This window comes from Chiloscyllium punctatum, chromosome 13, assembly GCF_047496795.1.
Source record: "Chiloscyllium punctatum isolate Juve2018m chromosome 13, sChiPun1.3, whole genome shotgun sequence".
NCBI classification, from domain to species: domain Eukaryota; kingdom Metazoa; phylum Chordata; class Chondrichthyes; order Orectolobiformes; family Hemiscylliidae; genus Chiloscyllium; species Chiloscyllium punctatum.
Window position 1 is genome coordinate 102,223,419 of NC_092751.1, and position 23,671 is coordinate 102,247,089.

Sequence of the window (23,671 nt, forward strand, 5' to 3'; positions counted from 1 at the left end):
CTTTGAATTCCTCTCCCTGGAGGGAGGAGTCTTTAAAAGAAATTCCAAGCACCATTTGGAGAGGAACACTGACCTCCAGCAAATGTCACCAAAGTAAAACTACCTTGCTTGCTTGAATAAAATCGAAACATTACAGATTCTGGAAATGTGAAGCAATCACGGAATGCTGGAGAAACTCAGCAGGTCTGGCAGCATCTGTGGAGAGAGAAACAAAGTTTCTCAGGTCCGATATGACTCTTCTTCAGAACAATCACTGGCCACATACCATTGTTTGTGGGGCCTCACTATTCTTTTAGTTAAAAATATCTTCTGTCCTCTTTCTCACTTCATAGAAGCCACGATGTGGAGATGCTGGTGTTGAACTGGGGTGGACAAAGTTACGATACAACAGGTTACAATACAACAGGTTTATTTGAAATCACAAACTTTCAGAGTGCTGCTTCTGACTTTATTACTGCATAGAAACCTAGAGAATAAGGACAGGAGGCCATTCAGCCTGCTCTACTATTCAATATGGACATGGCTGATCATCCAACTCTGTCTCCTGTTCCCTCTTTCTCCCCATACCCTTTGATCTCTTTCCCCCTATGAACTATATCCAACGCCTTCTTGAAAACATTCAATGGTTTGGTCTCTCTCTCTGGGTCATCTCATTGCTAAATGGCCTACTCCATACCCTAGAGACCAAAAACACTGCAGATGCTGGAACCAAAGAAGACAAAGAGAAGGCTTGAAGAACACAGCAAGCCAGGCAGTGTCACTTCTTCACCTCCTGATGCTGCCTGTCTTGCTGTGCTCTTTCAGTCTCCTGCTTGTCTACCCCATACCCTAAGCCTGTGTGACCCTTGTCCTCAACTCCCCAGTCATTAGGAATATCCTTCCTGCATTAACCTTGTCTAGTTTGGTTGTTACCCAAACCATCAAGAGGTGGGTGAAGAGCTGCCTCGCTGCTGCCATTGCTGCTGTGGAGTTCGGTGTGAGTTGAGGCGGGCTCGTGATGATAATAAGAATCATGCCAAATCATTCTTGATCTAAGGGACATTCCCCAAAACAGATCTGTTTTAAACATCATGTTAGTTTGTTGACAGCTCTTCATTTATCATTGGTCCATCAACATTAGCTCTTTTGACAGACATTTTAGCAAAGTGTTGCTGCTGGCATTGGGTCAAGACTCCCTGCTTGGCATTAAGGACCCAACTAATAACACTGCTTGGAGGACATGGCATGTGACATTGACATCTGTGAGCCTGACTGATGTGTGATGGGTGTTAATGCAATAAACTATTGGACTAGCCACACAGCGTGTCATCTCAATTATTTCTAAAAAAGCTCATTCCTAGTTGCTCTGGACCACTCATAGTGAGTTGACATATCAGCATCTCTGGTGAGGGAGGTCGAGGTTATAGCTTTGATGTGAACCTCTTTTGAGCTTAAGGGAAAGGTTGAACAGGCTGGAACTGTTTTCCCTGGAGCGTGGGAGGCTGAGGAGTGAGTTTATAGAGGTCTATAAGATCATGAGGGGCATGGATAAGGTAAATAGACAAGATATTTTCCCTGGGTTGGGGGATTTCAGAACTAGAGGGCATAGATTTAGGGTGAGAGGGGAAAGATATAAAAGGGACCTAAGGGACAACTTTTTCATACAGAGGGTGGTGCATGTACAGAATGAGCTGCCAGAGGAAATGGTGGAGATTGGTACAATTACAACATTTAAAAGACATCTGGATGGGTATATGAAAAGGAAGGGCTTAGAAGGAGATGGGCCAAGTGCTGGCAAATGGGTCTAGATTAAGTTACGATATCTGGTCAGCATGGACAAGTTAGACCAAAGGGTCTGTTTCTGTGCTGTACATCTCTATGACTTTATGACTCTGTAAGTGATCCTTTTTTTTGGTGACTGCTTAATAACCAAGATACAAACAGGAAGATGGGGAGAATTCAGTTGGCTATACTTGAGAATTGTACACACAACAGAGTTTGAGATCATAGAATCCCGACAGCGTGAAAGCAGGCCATTTGGCCCATCAAGTACACACCAACCCTCCAAAGTGCATCCCACATAGACCCACCCTATGCCTGTAACTCTGCATTTCCAATGGTTAATCTACCTAGCCTGCACATCCCTGGGCACATGAACAATTTAGCATAGCCAATCCACCTAACCTGCACACCTTTGGACTGTGGGAGGAAACAGGAGGGGACCCACACAGATGCAGGAAGAACGTGCAAACTCCACAGTCCAAGTGCACCCAAGTTCCTGGCGCTGTGAGGCAGCAGTGCTAACCCCTAAGCCACTGTGCCAGCCCCGCCAGATGACAAGTGAGCTTGCACTTTATCTCTACTTCTTGACTTTTCTAGTTGTCATGTGAAGGATTATTGAGCTCTTGTAATTGTAGTTTGCTGTGTGCATGTGTGGTTACACGCTTCAACCCAGCCTGAACAACTTCCCTGTTGCTCTTGCATGCGTGTGTTTCGCAATGCTGACTTTATCAAAAACAAAACACCAGCACTTTGAAGGCTTGAAAATATTTGCAGGAGGGATTTGCTTATAGGACAATGAACAATGGAATAATATGGATCTGATACACATTACAACATGAAAGGAACTGTGTTGTTTAGCTCACACCTTTATCCTATCTCGCTAATATCCCAAAGCATTTTGAATAACTGTGGCTCTTGTTGTAGGAGAGGTGGTAGCATCATGAGAATGTCACTAGGGTAGTAATCCAGAACCCTAGGCTAATATCGTGGGGACTTCAAATCCCACCATGGCAACATGGTGAATATCAAATGGAATAAAAAGCAAGTCTAATGACAGTTGTTAGAAAATAACATCAGGCTCACTAATGCCCTTATAGGGAAGGGAATGTGCTGTTTTTACACAGCCTGGCCTACATGTAGCTCCATATCACACAGCAATGGTGTTGACCTTTGGGTTTTCTCCCCATAGTAATGATGTTGAGTTCTGGTGTTTTTCCCCACAGTAATGGTATTGACCTTTGGTGTTTTCCCCCAAAGTAATGGTGTTGACCTTTGGGTTTTCTCCCCATAGTAATGATGTTGAGTTCTGGTGTTTTTCCCCACAGTAATGGTATTGACCTTTGGTGTTTTCCCCCAAAGTAATGGTGTTGACCTTTGGGTTTTCTCCCCATAGTAATGATGTTGAGTTCTGGTGTTTTTCCCCACAGTAATGGTGTTGACTCTTAACTGTCCGCTGGCAATTAGATATGGTCAATAAATGATGGCTTAGTCAGCGTTGGATAAACAAACACATTTTTAAAATACACATTGTGTCATAAGACCATAAAACATAGGAACTGAAGTAGGCCATTCAGTCTATTGAATCTGCTCCATCATTCATTGAGATTCATAGGGCAAAGCGATGACCTAATGGTATTATCATTGGACTGTTAATCCAGAGACCCAGATAATGTTCTTGGACCTGAGTTTGAATCCTGCCAAATCAGATGGTGGAGTTTGAATTCAATGAAATTCTGGAATTAAGAATCTACTGATGACCATGTGCTAATTGTTGGGAAAAACCTATTTGGTTCACTAATGTCCATTAGGGATGGATGCTGCCATCCTTACCTGGTCTGGATAATATGTAACTCCAAACCACAAAAATGTGGTTGACTCTTAACTACTCTCCGGGATGCATAATAAACGCTAGCCTAGCCAGCGACTCCCTCATCATGAATGAATTTTTAAAAAAGAGAGATGGTGACTGATCTCATAATCAGCAACCCCACGTTCTTGCCTTTTCCCCGTGACCTTTGATTCCCTTCCTGATTAGAAATCTGCTGGTCCTTGAATATACTTAATGACCCAACTCCAACAGCTCTCTACTGTAAAGAACTCTACAGACTCAGTGCCCTCTGACAGAAGAAATTCCTCCTCATCTCTGTCTTGAATGGGTCCCACAAGGGGAAACAACTCTCTCCATCTACCCTGTCAAGCCCCTTAAGAATCCCAAATGTTTCATCACATGCACCGATGTCCCTCAAGTAGCCTGAAGCTGACTGGTAACTGGTTAGGGGCAGCCCAGTGGTTAGCACTGCTGCCTCGCAGCAGCAGGGACCCGGGTTCAATTCCAGCCTCAGGCGACTTGTCTGTGTGGAGATTTTCCCAGTCTTGCATGGGTTTCCTCTGTGTGCTCTGGTTTCCTTTAACAGGCCAGGTGAATTGGCCATGCTAAATTGCCCATAGTGTTCAGGGATGTGTAGATTAGCTGCATTAGTCAGGGGCAAATATAGGGGAATGGGTCTGTGTGGGTTACTCTATAGAGGGTTGCTGTTTCTACACTACAGGGATTCTAATTATGTGGTTTCTTGTTAAGAGATGAATGTTGAGCATCATCAGAAAACACCAATGGATCTTTGACACCTCCAGGAGCTACAGACTTTCCCAATAAAGCACGTGTCCATTCCTTAAGCTAGTTTAATTGCCCTCCTTTCTATTTGCCCCAAGACCATAAATACCTCCCCTCCCTTCAGAAATAGCCACAACACCCACAAAGGTGTTGCTGGGATTAATTATAGGGATAGACTGAATAGGCTGGGGCTTTTTTCCCTGGAGCGTCGGAGGCTGAGGGGTGACCACAAGTTGGACTGAAGGGTCTGTTTCCATGTTGTACATCTCTATGACTCTGTGGTAATAGTCAAGAGTGAGGGTCTGATATCTTGCACAAATTAACAATCTCTTCTTGGTATTCATGCTTTTATATGTTGTCTGTTCTCTTGAACATGTTTCCAAAAAAAAACTGACTTAAGACCATGCTTTTATGTGCATTCTCACTGATATAGTAAATCCTCTTTTGAAGTGGCTGCTGTGTTCGTGCAAGTCACAACTTCAAATAAAGCAACTTTAAGTGTTTAACAGCAGATACATGGGAACACCACCACCTTCAAGTTCCCCTTTAAAGCATTCATGATCCTAACTTGGAAATATATTGCCATTCCTTCACTGTTGCTGGGTCAAAATCCTGGAATTCCTTCTTAGAGGTTTCAAGTCCAGGAGCAGGGATGTGTTGTTGCAGTTATCCAAGGCCTTGGTGAGGCCACACCTAGAATATTGTGTGCAGGTTTGGTCTCCTTTTCAGAGGAAGGATGCTCTTGCTCTCGAAGGAGTGCAGCGAAGGTTTCCAGGCTGATTCCGGGGATGGTGGGATTGCATGGATGAGTTGGACTGAAGGGTCTGTTTCCGTGCTATACATCTCAATGACTCTGTGACGTATGAGGAGAGATTGACTGGGTTAGGATGGTTTTTGCTGGAATTCAGACAAATGAGGGGGGATCTCATAGTGACTTATAAAATTCTAACAGGACTAGACAAAGTAGAAGCTGGTGGGTGTGTCCAGAACCAGGGGTCACAGACTGAGTATTGGGGATGGACCATTTAGAATGGAGATGAGAAAACATTTCTTCACCCAAAGAGTGGTGAACCTGTGCAATTCATTACCACAGGAAGTAGCTGATGCCAAAGCATTGAATGTATTCGAGAGGTGGCTAGGTCGAGCATTTGGAGCGAATGGGATCAAAGGTTATGGGGAGAAAGCAGGATTAGGCTATTGAATTGACCCGCACCAATCAACCAAATCGCCCATGGCCCAACATTTCAACTCCCCCTCCCACTCTGCCGAGGACATGGAGGTCCTGGGCCTCCTTCACCGCCGCTCCCTCACCACCCGACGCCTGGAGGAAGAACGCCTCATCTTCCGCCTCGGAACACTTCAACCCCAGGGCATCAATGTGGACTTCAACAGCTTCCTCATTTCCCCTTCCCCCACCTCATCCTAGTTTCTACTTCCAGCTCAGTTACTGTCTCCTTGACTTGTCCGACCTGCCTATCTTCTTTTCCACCTATCCACTCCACCCTCTCCTCCTTGACCTATCACCTTCATCTCCTCCCCCACTCACCCATTGTACTCTATGCTACTCTCTCCCCACCCCCACCCTCCTCTAGCTTATCTCTCCATGCTTCAGGCTCACTGCCTTTATTCCTGATGAAGGGCTTTTGCCCGAAACGTCGATTTCGCTGCTCGTTGGATGCTGCCTGAACTGCTGTGCTCTTCCAGCACCACTAATCCAGTATTTGATTTTCAGCATCTGCAGTCATTGTTTTTACCTTATTGAATTGGATGATCAGGCATGATCGTGATGAATGGCAGAGCGGGGCCGAATGGCCTCCTCCTGCTCCTATCTTCTATGTTTCTAATGACATTGCAGGTCAACCCACAGCTGATGGACTGCAGACGTTCAAGAAGTCAGCTCACCCCCACCTTCTCAAGGGCAGCTAGGGACAGGTAATAAATGCTGGGCCAGCCTGGGACACCCACATCCCACAAATGAATTTTTAAAAAGTGAAACATTGATTCCTCTGGGAACCCATGTTAAAACCGGAATTAGGTTCTGTAAGGTCTTCCTTTTCTGAAAAAAAAATTTACCCTGCAAGTTGAAATACCTTATGTTACTGAATTCCTATTTTGTGAATGAAATATCTTTTATGTGTAAGAGAAATGTAAATTTCTACTTACATACATCCTTCTGAAAGTGGCTATCAGGCAGTAGCTATAATGTAGTCAGTAAGAAGCAGGAGATCTGGAGCCTGATGTGTGAGACCCTTCCCCCACCGTGTGGACCTTGAATAGCAGAGCCTCAGGCTCCATCCTTGGGGTCAAGCACAGGAAGAGGCCACAAACTGGGAAGGCCAGCACTGGCGGAGGGGAGGAGGGAGGCTGGGATTAGGGAGCGGCTTCAAGTCAGAATGGCCACGCCAAGTGGTACCCATCAGGCCATAGACCGTAGACATAGGAGCAGAAGTTAGGCCATCCAGCACCCCCATCGAGTTTACTCCGCCATCCAATCATGGCTGATAAATTTCTCAACCTCATTCTCCCGCTTTCTCCTTGTAAATTTACACAATACTGAATGGCCTGGAAAATGTAGGTGTCGTGATGTTAAAAACTAAACAAGTCTAACTGGGGCTTCATTAAGCAAGGAGTAACTGCAATTCGTGTCATACCCTGTGGAATGTTCCTGGTCACTTTGTACGCCCACTGTTTGTCTCATTTCCCCAACTTCATGACTTTGCACTTCTCCACGCTAAGTGGCATTAACCCAATCTTTAGTTGTATTTCCTAAACTGTTCACACCCTCTGTACCTACTCCACTAATTCCCAATGTTTTCTGAACTCTCCTAACCTATCATTAACAGTATGCTCAAACCAACTTCCTTTTCATCCTTCTCCCATATACTGTACATCAGCAATGTTTCTGCCCTCTCAGTGAGGGGCCACTACTTTTTTTTTGATTTGACACTCACTAACTAATTAACTTCCGTAGAATTTTATGACTCAGCCAGTTAGTCATGCAATTAAGAGCTTTCTCTGCACTGTGCCTTTTGATCTTGTAATCTCCAGTGTGGAACTAGTCCAAAGGACTTTGCTAAACCTTAAATAGACTAAACCCCACCGTCTACCCTCCTCCTGCTTTGCATGACAACCACTTAAAGGATTCGTAGAGATTTATTGAGTAGATGCTCCCACCTGCACAGCAGCATTGATGGTGTCTCCTGCATTTCCTGTTGCTTTGTGTTGCTTTTCTTCAGGACACTTTGTGTTAATTTTCCCAATTCTGATTAGCTAATGGGTTAAAATCCCAGATTTGTTTCATTATTGCAAGCCAGAAGCGTGTATAGTGTACCCACCATCTTCACAACGTTTAAAATAATCAGGGGATGGGAGAGCTGGTGAATACATAGAATGGAAAACAGACATGACTGAAAAAACTCAGCTGGGCTGGCAGCATCTGTGGAGGGAAAGCAGAGTTAATGATTTGGGTCCAGCGACCTTTCTTCAGAACACTGTTCTCTCCACAGGTCCTGCCAGACCTGCTGAGCTTTGGCAGCAATTTCGGTTTTTGTTTCTGATTTCCAGCATCTAAAGTTCTTTGATTATTTTTAATAAAATAGTCACAGATTTGAGCTTGTGCACTGACAAGAATAAGGAGCAGGCCATTTAGGATTAAGGTGAGAAGGGATTTCTTCACTCAAAAAGGTTGTGAATCTTTGAAGTTCTCTACGCTAGTGGGTTGTGAAAGCACAATCAGGTTTAAGACAGAGATTGATAGATTCTGGAGACTAAGACATCAAGGGAATAGTGCGAGCAAATGACATCAGTGTAGATGATGAGCCATGATCCAATTGAATGAAAGATCAGCCTCGATGGGCTGAACGGCCTACTCCTCTTTCTGTATTCCTATGAGGAATTTTTAACCCTTCGATTCTGGGTTATTCCTCTGTCTACCTTTAGGAATAAATACTTTTCTCACCTCTTTCCAAATAGCACACTGTGCAGATGTTGAAAATCTGAAATGAGATCTGAAGATCTTGGAAATTCTCAGCTGACCTGGCAGCATCTACGGAGAGACAGGAACAGAGTTAATGTTTCAGGATGACCTTATATCATGATGAAGGATTTATCCTAGAAGACATGGTCAGAAATGCATTTTGTTTGTGACCGGCCCTGTCAGGAAGTCTAGCAGTACCTGGTGACTTGCTGACTCTCTCAGTGGTCGCCATGATGTGGAGGTGTCGGTGTTGGACCGAGGTGGAAAATGTCAGAAGTCAGACGTCACCAGGTTCTCGTGTAACAGGTTTATTCGAAATCATAAGCTTACAAAACGCTGGTCCTTCTTCAGGTGAAGTGACGAAGGAGCAGCACACCAAAGCTTGTGATTTCAAATAAACCTGTTGGACTATAACCTGGTGTCGTGTGACTTTTGACTGTCTCAATGATCTTAGTCTCTCTATGTTTCTCTCATTTCTCTGTGAGTAATTTCGGGATTGATCAGCTCTTCTTCCTTTATCCTATTCTCTAATCTTTTATGGGGAAGATGCTTCTCAGAATGACTCATAATCCCTGTCACAAGGGACATATTCAGAGCGTTCCCCAGTCATATGTTATCATTACAGCCCCCAAATCTCCCAGAGCCAGGCTACTTCCTTTGTCAACCGCTTTCTCAGAATCTGTAAAGTTCCACATTCCATTTTTATCTTTACCACAATCCTTATCCCATTTTACCTTCTCTATACTGTTCACTTCAGCCTGCAAAATAACTGATTGCATTTCTCAACAACTGTAAAGTTCTGCCATAAGGCGATATCGAAATGTAGTTTCTTTTTCAAACTGATCTACATCCCATTGTCTCTCTCTCTCTGGAATCTATTACTCCTGTGAGATTTCTCACTGTTTTACCTCTATGCCGCCACGTGCCAATCCAATACGCTTGCTTCCTGACCTTGTTTTCATGTATTCATTTGAGGGATATGGGCATCGCTGGCTGGGCCAGCATTTATTATCCATCCCTAGTTGCCCTTCAGAAGGTGGTGGTGAGCTGCCTTCTTGAACCGCTGCAGTCCACTTGCTGTGGGTTGACCCACAATGCCCTTAGGGAGGGAATTCCAGCACTTATTCAGTGCTGTTAGCTGTGCCTCACAGGGCACCGGTCTTCATTTCTGTGATTACATAGAATCACTACAGAGTAGGAACAGGCCATTCGGCCCAACAAATCCACACTGACTCTCCAGCTAGTATCCCACCCAGGCCCATTCCCCCTACCCTATCACTCGTCATTCCCCCTGACTAATGCACCTAACCTACACATCCCTGAACATTATGAGCAATTTAGCACGGCCAATTCACCTAACCTGCACATCTTCGGAGTGTGAGAGGAAACCAGAGCACCTGGAGGAACCTACACAGACACAGGGAGAATGTGCCAAACTCCATACAGACAGTTGCCCAAAGCTGGGATTGAACCTGGGTCCCTGCCACTGTGAGGCAGCAGTGCTAACCACTGAGCCACCGTACCGCTGGATGGCTGTAGAGTTCCCTCTCCAGCAACTTTAGCAGAGTTTCTGGATGGACGCTGCAGCACATACTCAACGCTGCACAGTTGAATGCTCACCCCTTCCCGTGGCCATGGGAAAAGATCTGATGCCGCCACATTTGACAGTGAGGCACCCTGGTGATCAGATCAATATTTCTCTCTCAATCAATATCACTAAACCAAATGACTGCTCAGTCCTTGACTGTAAGAGTTGGGATGTCATTGTTGAGGTTGTGCGGGACATTGTGAAAAAGTGTGGCACTGGAAAAGTACAGCAGGTCAGGCAGCATCCGAGGAGCAGGAGAATCAGCATTTCGGGAATAAGCCCTTCATCAGCAATGTGTGAAGGGCTCATACCCGAAACGTCAATTCTCCTGCTCCTCAGATGCTGCCTGACCTGCTGTGCTTTTCCAGCACCATACTTTTCAACTCTGATCTCCAGCATCTGCAGTCCTCACTTTCTCCTGTACAGGACAATGGTGTGGTCTGTTCTGGAATACTGTGTCCAATTCTGGTTTCCCAGTTTTATGAAGGATATTTGGGCGGCACGGTGGCACAGTGGTTAGCACTGCTGCCTCACAGCGCCAGAGACCCGGGTTCAATTCCCGCCTCAGGCGACTCTCTGTGTAGAGTTTGCACATTCTCCCCGTGTCTACGTGGGTTCCCTCCGGGTGCTCCGGTTTCCTCCCACAGTCCCAAGATGTGCAGGTCAGGTGAATTGGCCATGCTAAATTGGCCATAGTGTTAGGTAAGGGGTAGATGTAGGGGTATGGGTGGGTTGCGCTTCGGCGGGGCGGTGTGGACTTGGTGGGCCGAAGGGCCTGTTTCCACACTGTAAGTAATCTAATCTAATCTAATATTATCAAGCTCTAATCTAATCTAATATTATCAAGCTGGCAAGAGGGTTCAGAGGAGATTTACCAGAATGTTGCCAGGTGTGGAAGGTTTGAGTTATAAGGAAAGGCTGGATAGGCTGGGACTTGTTTTACTGGAGCGTAAGAGGTTGAGAGGCATTATGATAGAAGTTTATAAAATCATGAGGGGTATAGATAGGGTTAGTGGTTGTTGTCTTTTCTCCAGTATGGGGAATTTCAAGACTAGGGGGCACACTTTTAAGGTGAGAGGAGTTAGCTTTAAAAAAGACACGAGGGGCAATTATTTTACACAGAGGATGGTTTGCATGTGGAATTAATATCCTGAAGATGTGGAAGATGTGGGTACAATGTTTAAAAGACATTTCGATGGATACATAAATAGAAAAGACTTGGAGGGATAATGGGACAGGAGCAGGCAGGTGGGACTAGTATAGTTTGGGATTATGTTCAGCATGGACCGAAGGGTCTGTTCCTGTGCTGTATGACTCTATGACTCGATCTAGTATTTCTCTCCATGCTGTAGATGGATGCTGCCTGACCCACTGTGATTTTCAGCATTTTTTTGTTCTTGGTACAGATTCTAGCATTTGCAGCAATTTGATTGATTGTCATGTATACCGAAGTACAGTGAAAAGCTTTGTTTATGAGCTGTACAGGCAGAGCACAGTAAGCAAGGGGGTACAGATCAGAGGTTGTAAAAAAAACTTAGACAGAGGCATACGGGTTACAATGCACAAGGCAAGATCACCGTTAGCAAGATCAGCATTATTTGAGGCTGGAGAGTCCATTCATCAGTCTAATAACAGCTGGGAAGAAGCTGTCCCTGAACCTGCTGGTGCGCGTGTTCAGGCTTCTGTATCGTCTGCCTGACGGAAAAGGTTGGAGGAGATCATTACCAGTTCTTTGATGATGTTGATGGCCTTAACGTGGCAGTGAAACAGTGACTACATTTCAACAAGTGTTTGCTTTATTGGCCATTGGATGCTTTGTGATGTCCAGAGGTTGTGAAAGACTGTACCTCAAGGCAAATCATTTCTTTCACTGTTCCTTTTATCTTGCATGTTCTGACCTTGACTCGCATCATCAATCCCCTGTGCTTTACAAACACACCAAGGCTCTTTGTAGTTTCCATGATTACTTGAAGCATGAGCCATCCCGTATTGAATCTGCCTTTGAGACAGCAACACTTAAAGTTGTCAGAGTGTGCCGAGATCTGGTTTTTTCCCCATTGTCGCCCCTTGGCACCTGGTTACTAATCTGAGCTGTGAGAGTGAAGGGAAACTCCCAACCAGCCATCTGTCTTCTTGAGCCACAGGACAAAAAAAAAGAATTTGGACAGGCAAAAACCAAGGGATCCTCATCTTCCACGCTGCCTAGCAACTATAAGGGTGGAATCCTGGGGTCCACTCATCCGTAGATTTGCGGGTGTTAGCACAGAGAACAATAAAGGCTGTCAGAATCATTCCAGTCAACAATAAACTCTCAACAAAGCCATGTATAGGAGCAGAGGCCAGACACTGCCCTTGCACTAATCCAACCCTTCTGTCCCATTCAATATACTTGCAGCAAGAGACCACCCTCCCCCAGCCCTACCCTGCATCCCTCCCACAAAGAGGCCTGGCGCACAAAAATCAGTTGGCCTGTTGCAACTTTCACTTCTGCATGGGCAGTGCCCTCTCCTTAGAGCCAGGAAGCCATAGGTTCAAATCCCGCTCTCAAGAACCTCAAACTCTAGATGGACACTGCAGGGCAGTTCTGAGCTACATGGTCGGAGGTGCTACCTCTCGGATGAAAAATTGAACAAAGGTCCCATTGCCCTCTCCAATAAAAGATGCCTTGGCATGACTTAGAGGAATAGCAGCTGCATTGCCACTGGTTTCCTGGTCAATATTTTGCTGTCAATCAGCATTAGTTGTAAAAAATGAAAATTATCTGGTCATGACCACATTGCTATTTGCAGAATGTTGCTGTTCACATATCGGCATTTCCTGCATTACCACAGCGACTGCATTTCAAAACCATTGGCTGGAAAGATACGTTGGGATACCTTGAAGACATGAAAGAGGCTATATAAATGTAAGTCCTTCTTTCAACATGCAATTACATTTGATTCTGTGTCTTTGCACTGAGAACAGTGAAATGCCATGAGACAATGACCAGAAGAATATTATTATTGCATTTTTGCATCCCTCAATGCTGCAATACTGTGGTTTGCAAGTTCAAAATCAGCAGCAAAGCGCTGGAGGCACAATACTGGGTGCCTACTTAAGGGATAAAGTTCTCTTTCTGTGATGCTATTGTTCACACATGTGAGTGCAACATAGAATTAATAAAGAGTAAATTAGTGTTTCGTCAGCACCAAATGCTGGGGTTAATGCTCAGCTTTGAATAGCATCTGAAGCTTGGTTTTATAAATATTTTCTAATCGATCAGTATCGGGGATATGATTGAAGCAGATGGGACTTGAACCCAGACCTCATGGTCCAGAAATAGGGATATTACCGCTGCTCCACAAGAGCGTGGATAGCTTGACTTTATACCTCTATGTGCGTGAGAAGCTCATTATGTGCTAATAGCATACATGCCTAAGGGACCATCTCAAAATTATTGGCATCTCCCAACAACTGCTGACAGGAATGACCTACATAGTTGTGAACATGAAAGAAAATTCCCACCTGCGACACTTTGGGAGCTGAATAACAACTTTACATTTACTCAGTGACTTCCACAAAATGAAATGTCCCACAAAGCGAAACATAAAGCCAAGGCCGGTGAGGTGATATTAGATATGAGGTGACCAAAATCTCAGACAAAGTGGTAGTTTTTAAGGAGTATCTGAAAAGGGAGGAAAGTGAGGCAGGAAGGTATTGGGGATGAATTCCAGAGATTGGGACAACTCAGACAACTAAAGGCACATCCATCAATTGCAGAGCGATTATGATTAAAAACAACAAGAATCTGAAAGGGTCACAGTTGAATTCAGGATAGTTTAAACCAGGCTTAAACTCATTGGAATTTAGAAGAATGAGGGGGGAATCTCACAGAAACATAATTATGAAAGGAATAGATAGGATAGAAACAGGGAGGTTGTTTCCACTGGTGGATGAAACAGCAGCTAGGGAGCAGAGCTTCAGAATAAGGAGATGCAGATTTCTGAGTTGAGAAGGAACTTCTTCACCCACAGGGTTGTGAATCTGTGGAATTCCCTGCCCAGTGAAGCAGTTGAGGCTACCTCATTGAATGTTTTTAAGGTAAAGATAGATTTTTGACTAGTAAGGGAATTAAGGGTTATGGTGAGTGGGCAGTCAAGTGGAGAAAAAAATGGCCCCCTGCTCCTATTTCTTATGTTCTTACGTATGCTTAAAAAAATGACTTGACACTTGAGCCTAATCCAAATGGACCTGTGCATTCTTCATGTGTAAGTAAACAAGCAGAGACCCATCATCATGTAACTGTGATTTTCATTTTATTATTAAACCAGCTGTCAAAGAGCAAGGCTTCATGTTGCCTCCTAACTCCTATTTAGACCAATGGCAGCTGTCTGGGCCATACCATAGTTTTAGAGCATGGAGCTCCTCATCTCAGCTCGATTTCTCAGAGGTCAAAGGGAACAAGGATAGCCCAGATTATGAGGATTGTTGGAGAGTGGGAAGCTCTTAAGTCGTTAATTGAAGTGAAGAATGCAAAGGCTGGAAATCTGATACAAACTCAAAATGCTGGAGAAACTCATCTGTGGAGATAGAAAATAGAGTTAACATTTTGAATATGATATTGATTCCTCTTCAGTTCTGAAGAAGGGTATTGTACTCAAATGTTAACTCTTGTTTTCTCTCAGTAGATGCTGCTAGACCTGCTGAGTTTCTCTACCATTTCCCGCAGTTATATCTCAAGCCTTTCACTGGCTCGCTGAAGGATAATGTTGATCAAAACCCATCAGTCAGTTCCCTCTGGCAATTTTTGAACCACACACTTCCAATTTATCCACAAGGTTAGATTTTGATTTGATTTATTATTGTGACATTTATGTAGATACAGTGAAAAGTTTTGTTTTGCATGTAGTACAGGCCGATCATACCATACAAAGTGCACCAGGGTAATAGAACAGAGAGAGGAATACAATGATAAGGCTGCAGAGAAGGTGCATAAAGAGCAAGATCAGCATCAAATCTGAAATGTGAGGTCCATTCAGAAGTCTAATTAACAGTGGAAATGACGCTGTTTCTGAATCTGTTGGCACGTGTGTTCAAGCCCTTACATCTTCTGCCAGATGGAAAAGGCTGGAAGAGATCACAACCAGGGTAGGAGAAGGTCCTCAAACATGCTAGCTGTCCCCCTGCCCCAAGGAAGTGAGAAGTATAGTTGGAGTCAACAGATGGAAGGCTGGTCTGCTTGATGGTCTGGGCTGTGTTCACAATTTTCTGCATTAGAAATAAAAATGTACCTTTTTTAAGTTAAGAATAAGTTACTGAAAGGGGGGGACAAGTACACAAACATTTAAGAGTGATTTTTACATCAGATGGGTGTGTGCACTGATTGAATGTAATTTGTGTGAAGACTGTTCCAAGAAGCAATGATGTCAAACTCTGGGTGTTGCACGATAGAACAGGAATGTTATTAACATTGTACAACAGTCTTTAACACTGAATGTCACTGCAGTAAGAGAGGCCCAGGATATTATAATAGGTCAGTACAGTGGAAAGTTTATTCAGCATAAAGTTAAATCTATCATGACATTTATAGGATTCATAAAATGCATTTTATTCTTTAAGAAACCAGTGGAAGTTTTTTTTGAGTGTTCTCCCATTACCACTCTGTCCATGGTTCCTAAACACAATATTATGTCAATAATATGAGTTAACACATGTAATAAGACCCGTTCATCCAACAGCCGTATGCTCTCAGACATGCATGGACTCATTTAAAAACTTTGATTTTAGAATTCTCGTCCTTGTTTTCAACTTCTCCCTGGCCTCACCCCAGCACTCCATCTCCTTCAATGCCATAACCTTCTGAGATATCTATACTCCTCTACTACTGGTCTCTTGAACATTCCCCAATTCTAACTCTTCCACCATTGGCCACCATAACCATAGCTACCATTGCCCCAAGGCCTGGAATTTCCCTCCTTACTGGTCTTTGCTTCTCTACCTCTCGTTGATACTTTTTAAGATCCTCCTAACACCTGTCTTTTTGATCAAGCTTTTATCTAATATCCTCTTGATTTAATATCCTCTTTTGTGGCACATGAGTTAGATTTTGTTTCTTAATGTTTCTGTGAAGTAGACTTCAATTTGATTTGATTTATTATTGTCAATTGTCCTGAGATACAGTGAAAAGTATTGTTCTGCATGCTAACCAGACAAATCATGTCTTATGTCAGTACATCAGGGTAATAGAACAGAGTGCAGAATATAGTGTTACAGCTACAGAGAAGGTGCAGAGAAAGATCAACTTTGATGTATGAGAGATCCATTCATAAATCCAATAACAGCAGGGAAGAAGCTGTTCTTAAATCTGTTGGCACTTGTTTTATTCCATCAAAGACACTACTCGTTGTTCCATTATTAGCGCTCCCTTTCTTTGATGAGAATTCATCCTTTTTTGGAGGGGCCCACTGAATTTTGGTCATGGCTTCAGGGGCAAAATGGAAAAGAACAGAAAAATAATTGTTTCTTTGGTCCTCAGTTGTTCCTCCCTATACGCAGGTCAACGTTGGTTGAACATTTGACAAGGGTAACATTTATAGACTGTGAGCTTTAGGAAAAGTCTTCTTTTCATTATTGAATTTACATAATTCAAGATTAATTGGCCTAATCCAATAACACGTCATGCCTAATTAGTATAATAATTATATTTGTCCAAGTTCAGTAAGGTTACTTCCTGTGAGATGGGTGAATTAGCTTAATTTATGTATGTAAATGGTAAGTAATGAAGAAGAGCTTTGTTATCCCTGATAAATGAATTACTATATCCTCCAAGTGTCATTTTGGTCCATTAGTTTGATGCAGCTTGGGTCACTTTTAAGAGCCACTCTAGAAACCTCCGCACATTACCCCGACTGACATCATAGTGCGCTACAGAGAGTGGGCTCCTGACGAAGGGCTTATTCCTGAAACATTAACTCTCCTGCTCCTCGGATGCTGATTGACTGGCTGTGCTTTTCCAGCAGCACACTTTTTGACTCTGATCTCCAGCACCTGTACTCGTCACTTTCTCCTGCCATGTATCAACTTGTGTGTCAGCTCGATTGCAGAGAATTGCAGAATAACACCAACACAAAGGGAGGCCATTCAATCCATTGTAACTCTTTGATCAACCAATCAATTACTCCATGGGCATCTCCAAACATTTTGTTCACTGTGAACTATTTCCAAATCTAGTAACTGGTTGGGTAATTGTTTGCACAGCAAGAGTCCACAAACAACAAAAGTAACCTGGAGCACTTTTGGTAATGTGTTGCTGGAAAAGCGCAGCAGGTCAGGCAGCATCCAAGGGGCAGGAGAATCGACATTTCGGGCATGAGCCCTTCTTCAGAAGAAGGACTCATGCCCGAAACGTCGATTCTCCTGCCCCTTGGATGCTGCCTGACCTGCTGCGCTTTTCCAGCAACACATTTTCAGCTCTGATCGCCAGCATCTGCAGATCTCACTTTCCACTTTTGGTAATGTTTGTTAGCAGGTAAAGGCAAAGATACCATAGTCCTACTCAACCACTGGGCTGCTCTCTCATTAGAGAGAGACGTCTGGTGGTGGTTCAACCGAAGGGTTATCGTGCCTCAGGCAAGGGGAGAGGTGGTGAAGGAGAGTCCTTCAGGGTAACCTCAGCCAATGTGCAGATTAAACCCAGGCTGCTTGCATCACTCTGCATTGCTGAACCAGATGTCCAGCCAGTGGTACACTGTAGAAGGAGGCCATTCAGTCCATTGAACCCTTGTATTGATTCTTTGAAAGAGTTTTATTGGAGAGGGAGGAGGCATCAGGGCAATGGGTAGAGGGTGGCAGTAGTACAGTGTTGACCAGGCCCTTTCTTCTCTTCAAAGAAATATTCACCTGAATACATGGGGCATCAGAGTGTGTCCCAATTAGCATGCCTGACAGTGCAGCACTATCTCAGCAGGATGATAGGTGGAAACGAATCTGACATTCATGGGGCTGAGTAATCACTGAGTTTGCCCTTAGTCTCGCTATCCAGTTGCATGGGCTGATTGAGTGTTCAGCTCACCCAGTGTTGGTCATGACTTGACCATGGATCATGTCCTATAGTAAATTACTGATGTCAAAGAGCCTGGCTATGTGTGGCACTGTCCTTAGAGTTGGGTGAATAGGGACGAAGAGAATGATCATTTGAGAACAGGAGTGGGGGTGATCAGACAACAATTAGTGTGTTTGACCAAGTGATACATTTCAAAATGCCTCACAGGGTTGTAAAATGGCAAAAACTAATACTAATATAAAGTCATCATAGTCCGAGTGGCGCATAGGACTGCTTTCATTAGAGACAACTGGTGGTGATTTAACCTGAAGGCCACCACATCTCAGATGAGGGGAAGGGTTGAGAAGAGCCCTTCAAGGTAACTTCAGCAGGAATTGAGCTTATGGCTGTTGGTCTTTCCTGGCATTGCAAACCAGCTAACTGAGCTAACCAACACTAACAAAACTAACACCAAACTGCAGATTTAAGAACAGCTTTTTCCCTACTGTTATCTTATGAATAGACCTTGTAGAGGCTTATGAAATCATGAGGGGCATGGATAGGTTAAATGGACAAGGTCTTTTCCCTGGGGTGGGGGAGACCAAAACTAGAGGGCATAGGTTTAAGATGATGGGAGAAAACTTTAAAAGGGACCTAAGGGGCAACTTTCTCACACAGAGGGTGGTGCATGTATGGAATGAGCTGTCAGAGGAAGTGGTGGAGGCTGGTACAATTACAACATTTAAAAGGCATCAACATGGGCATATGAATAGAAAGGATTTAGAGGAATATGGGCCAAATGCTGGCAAATGGGACTAGATTAGGTTAGGATATGTGGTCAGCATGGATGAGTTGGACCGAAAGGTTTGTTTCCATGCTGTACATCTTTATGACTCTATGACCTGTCATATGTTAGAGTTGGTCTTTCTCTGCACTTTCTGGTAGCTGTAACACAATGTTATGCATTCTCAGGGGTTCTGAGGAAGGGTCACTTGAACTGAAATGTTAATTCTGATTGCTCTCCACAGATGGTGACAGACCTGCTGAGCTTTTCCAGCAATTTCTGTTTTTGTTGGACTAACAGCATCTGCAATTCTTTCGGTTTTCATCTTCTGCGTTCTATTCTATTGCCCTGGTGTATTTATGTTTGGTATGATTTGTCTGGTTAGCATGTAAAACAATACTTTTCACTGTATCTTGGTACATGTGATGATAATAAATCAAACCAAACCAAGTAAATAGATTAGAGGAAACAGGCCCTTCAAATCCACACCGACCCTCCAAAGAGTAACCAACCCAGACCCATTTCCCTCTGACTAATGCACCTAACAGTATGGGCAATCTACCTAAACTGTACATCTTTGGACTGTGGGAGGAATCCCACACAGACACAGGAAGAAAGTGCAAACCCCACACAGACCGTTGCCGCTAGAATGAAACCTGGAAACCTGTGAGGCTACAGTACTAACTACTAAAGCCACTGTGCTACCATGTTATAACATCTGTCTAAACTCTTTGGTCAAAGGGTTAGGTTTTGAAGTGAATTGTCAAATAGAGTTTTGGAGTGATTTGCAGCTCTCATGCCTTACTGTGCTGATCAGGTTTAGGGGAAATGATTCTGGGATCAGTTAGTCACAAGGCCACTGTTACAAAAGTCGAAACTTCAGGATGGTAAATGAGAAAGTAGCAAACAACTTCCGTACGCTTTTTGAAATCATGGGGAGTTTTAAGACTGTCCCTAACGTGGGTGTTCAGCTGTTAGATTGGCCACTGCCGGGTGGTGGGGAGGTGCTATAACATATCAGCTTTCTCAACAGAGAGGAGTGCAGACTGAAACCTGTCGGGTCGGTTGCTTTGTAAGGGAGGCTGAGGGGGCAGGATTAGGAAAGGGGAAGGACTTGATGCTTGTTTACAAAGAGTCCCAGCTCAGCACACACACACAGACAAGAGTTGGTGCATGAGAGAAGGAGGAGGGAAACTCCGCCGGGAATTTCTGGGTTCGATTTTTTTGGGGAAGTTTGTTTCCTTTATCTACAGCCCCAAGAAAAAAAAGCTGCACAGTGTCTACACTGAGTGACAGAGAGAGAGAGTGTGTATGTGAACGCATCGCTGTGAGGATGAGGGTAAGGAGTTGAATTTATTTCACGTTTGTTCCCCCCCCCCCCCCCCCCCGTTTGGAGATTCTGTGCTGGGTTAGAGAGCTCAGTGTTTACACATCCACCCCCCCTCCCGGTGTCTGTTTCCTTGGGTCAGTCCCAACCCCTGGCTGTGGACAGTTACAACTTACTGTCCCATCAACTTGCTCAGAAATGTTAATACGCATCTACTGGAGCAGGTGGGACTTGAAGCCGGATCTCTTAGTCCAGAGGTAGGGACACTGCCACATAGCCTTTCCCTGGTGGATAGAAGTAGTGATGGGGAGTGTGAAACAGGTGCATTAACTTGATGCACAGTAAGTGGGGACCCTCGTTATTCTTGTAGACAGAGAGTCACATCCACACACAGTGACAGAGGATTGTCCTAGCTCTGTCTGAATCCTGTAGAAAGGTTAAGTGTGTGTTTGTTTGTGTGTGCGTGGGGGGTGGGGGGGGGGGTGAGTTGTGAACTAGGGGTGTTTAAGATGAGTGTTCCTCCCCATCTACATTTTCTGTCTCCTGCATCTACCTCGGCGATCACCGCTAGGAACAAGAAGACCAGAGTGTTAGACTACCTCGGAAACCAGGCCAACTGACCCTTTAACTAGAAGGTGCAGACTTTGGGTCAATAGGGAGGCACTTTTGCCTCTGAGCGAGATGATTGAAGGTTCAAGTCCCACTCCAGGAACCAGAGCGGGAAGTTTAGAGTTGGCGCTCAGTCTAATAGTGAGGGAGTGTGGCACTGTCACAGAGTACAGTCTTTCTAAAGCAGTCTCAAACCAAAGCACGTAGGGTGTACTCCGAGGGAGGGCTTTTGTGGAGCACTGACCCGACCCCCGTCCCCGAGCTACAAGGTATAGCTTTCAGGACCCCATCTACCATATATCACCACATATCCAAACACGTTAATTTAGTTTTTTGTAGAAGAAAATACATGACGTTGTCCAAGGTGGGTGTTGTTTCCATTCGACATTTACCCGAACATAATCCTCATCCCCCGCCCTCCCCCAAAAAGGGAAACATTCTCTAGCGAGGTATCGCCATTACGCTTATGTGGGATCTTCCTGTGCTATTCCCCAGTGACTGCGCTACTGCACTCGATGCAAATCGAGTTGGCCCTGGGAATTACAGTTCCGTGGTTGAATGCTGGGTTTTTAGCGTGTTTATTCATGGGAGTCATGACTTGGAGATGCTGGTGTTGGACTGTGGTGGACAAAGTTAAAAATCACACTACGCTAGGTTATAGTTCAGAGTGCTGCTCCTTCATCAGGCGGTTGATGAAGCTAGTGCTTCCTATTAAACCTGTTGTGTGATTTTTAACTTTATTCATGGTGAGCAGTTACTGGCACGGCTCCCTGTGAGTTTGGTGTTAGTTCTTCTCAATGACCATGTAACAACCTGCTCACTGTTGTAACTAGCCTTTGCTGTCTCTGTGTAGGAGATTAGTTGTCCGTAGTTTAGTATCTGCTGCGAGACTGTGTTTTAGCTGACTCGACTGTAGTGAAAAACCACTGTGCTATCATCTAAATAAAGAAATGTCACTTGTATAGTTCCTCTCGTGATCTCCGGACGTCCCAAACTACTTTACAGTCACTGTTGCAATGTTGTCATGCATGAAGTATAATTTGCATACAGCAAGAACCCACACAAAAAAAAGGCAACCTAACCATTTCATATCATTGTTGCTAGCCGGATAAATATTGACCAGGACAGCAGTGAGGGCTCTTAGTGCCATGAAATCTTTCTGATATATCTGAGGTGGGAGCACTCCCTCAGTATTCCTGAATGCCAACACAACGATTCCCGCTCAGGATTTTGGAGTGGTATGTGAACCTTCAATCATCTCGGTCAGAGCCAAAGTGCCTCCCTATTGACCCAAAGCCATCCAAACCCTCACTTTATGTGCTCCTGTCCCTCCAACCACCTGTACCTTTATAGTTAGGGCTCAGTTGGTTGGTTTCCGAAGTAGGGTTTAAAAATGTATTGCTGGAAAAGCGCAGCAGGTCAGGCAGCATCAAAGGAGAAGGAGAATCGACGTTTCGGGCATAAAGCCTTCTTCAGGAGTAGTGTGATAACAACACAGTAGGGGAGTCCAAAACTAGAGGGTATAGGTTTAGGGTGAGAGGGGAAAGATTTGAAAGGGACCTAAGGGGTGACTTTTCATGTAGAGGGTGGTGCATATATGGAATGAGCTGCAAGAGGAAGTGGTGGAGGCTGGTACAATTACAACATTTAAAAGGCATCTGGAAGGGTACATGAATAGGAAGGGTTTAGAGGAATATGGGTCAAATGGGACAAGATTAATTTAGGATATCCAGTCTGCATGGATGAGTTGGAACAAAGGGTCTATTTCCATGATGTTTCTCTCTGTGACTCTATAACAGCATGGATCTGATTCCTGCACTAGCTGAAGTTACCATGAAGGTCCTGCCTTGTCCTCTTTGTTTGAGGTGTGGTGACCCTTGGATTAAACTCACCGCCAATCATCTCTCTTTCTCTCTCTCTCTCTCTCTCTCTCTCTAATGAGAGAGCAGGGTTATATTGACTATTTACAAGTACATTGCCAGATGTTGACATAGTTGAGCTCCACTGCACAGATGCCACCTGCGTGGCACACTACACCAGTCAGGAACAGGTTGTGTATGTACTGTGCACATGCATGTCATTTTTCGACAGAAGCCTTCTGACTTTGTCAAGATGAGGAGGTGAGATAGTTGGTGTATTTTTAACTTGCTGCTTTCACAAGATTGTTGATGAGCAGTGAGCAACGCATTGGACTGTAAATGAGCTGGAGTTTCTTCTGGTGCCCGATACTTGAAAAAATGTTGTTTATTTTATTTACAAGTTGCCCTTGTCCTTCACAACTGTCGTCATTCCTATGCAGTATGTCACATGTTGTATGTTCTGTGAGCTCCATCTTTAACTGGATGAGTGGCTTCTATTTTTTCCATCCTTGACTTTACGTCCAGTTTAATGGAATTTTCTTTTAGAAAGAATTGCACAACACCTTGTACTGTGGGTGTTCTTAGATGGCCCTTGAGGAGGCAGTGGTATTGAATTGCTGCAGTCTATGTGCTGAAGGCTATTCCTGCAGTTCTATTTGGGAGGGAGTTTTAAGATTTTGACCGAGCAATAACACCTGCTAGATTTCTAAATCTTGTGACTTGAAGAGAAACCTACAAGTGCTCCCATTAACGTGTCTGTATGGTAATATTGTACAATGTAGTTTCCAAGAATCCCTCTTATATAATGAATTCACTCAGATCTTTCTGCCTACTACACATGGCCCTTCCAGTTTTACCCCTGGAGATCCAATTATTGCTCCAATCAGAACATTTCAGAGTTCAATAGCCAATTGCTCTGTACAAACCTGAATCAGTGTGTTAAGAAGACGCAAGATTGATACCAAAGGATGCACCATCTTTCACAATCGTTCCACCTGCATTTTTGCTTTGCAAAGCCTTGCATGAGATGCTACTTCATTGCATAGCTGGTAACACCAATCTCTCACAAAACTTTGAAATTGAAGGAGGACATGTAACCAGTTATGCGTGTGCTGGCTCTCTGTAAGAGCCATGGA

General features: G+C 44.2%; 1 protein-coding gene across 9 annotated transcripts in view; it reads left to right on the forward strand.

Moving 5' to 3' along the window:
* LOC140484721 (ras-GEF domain-containing family member 1A-like) overlaps positions 1-23,671 on the forward strand; it is a 224,620-nt gene that overhangs the window by 169,473 nt on the left and 31,476 nt on the right. The window contains exon 1 of one of the 9 annotated variants that reach the window (XM_072583489.1): positions 14,734-14,753. The exons of 7 other annotated variants lie outside the window; for them this stretch is intronic. Coding sequence is in view for 1 of the 2 variants with exons in the window: in XM_072583487.1 (XP_072439588.1) it covers positions 20,074-20,079 (6 nt within the window). In the remaining variant the exon portion in view is untranslated. Of the gene's footprint in view, positions 1-14,733; positions 14,754-19,839; positions 20,080-23,671 lie in introns of those variants that run through there. One more of the 9 variants, XM_072583487.1, reaches the window with a different exon arrangement.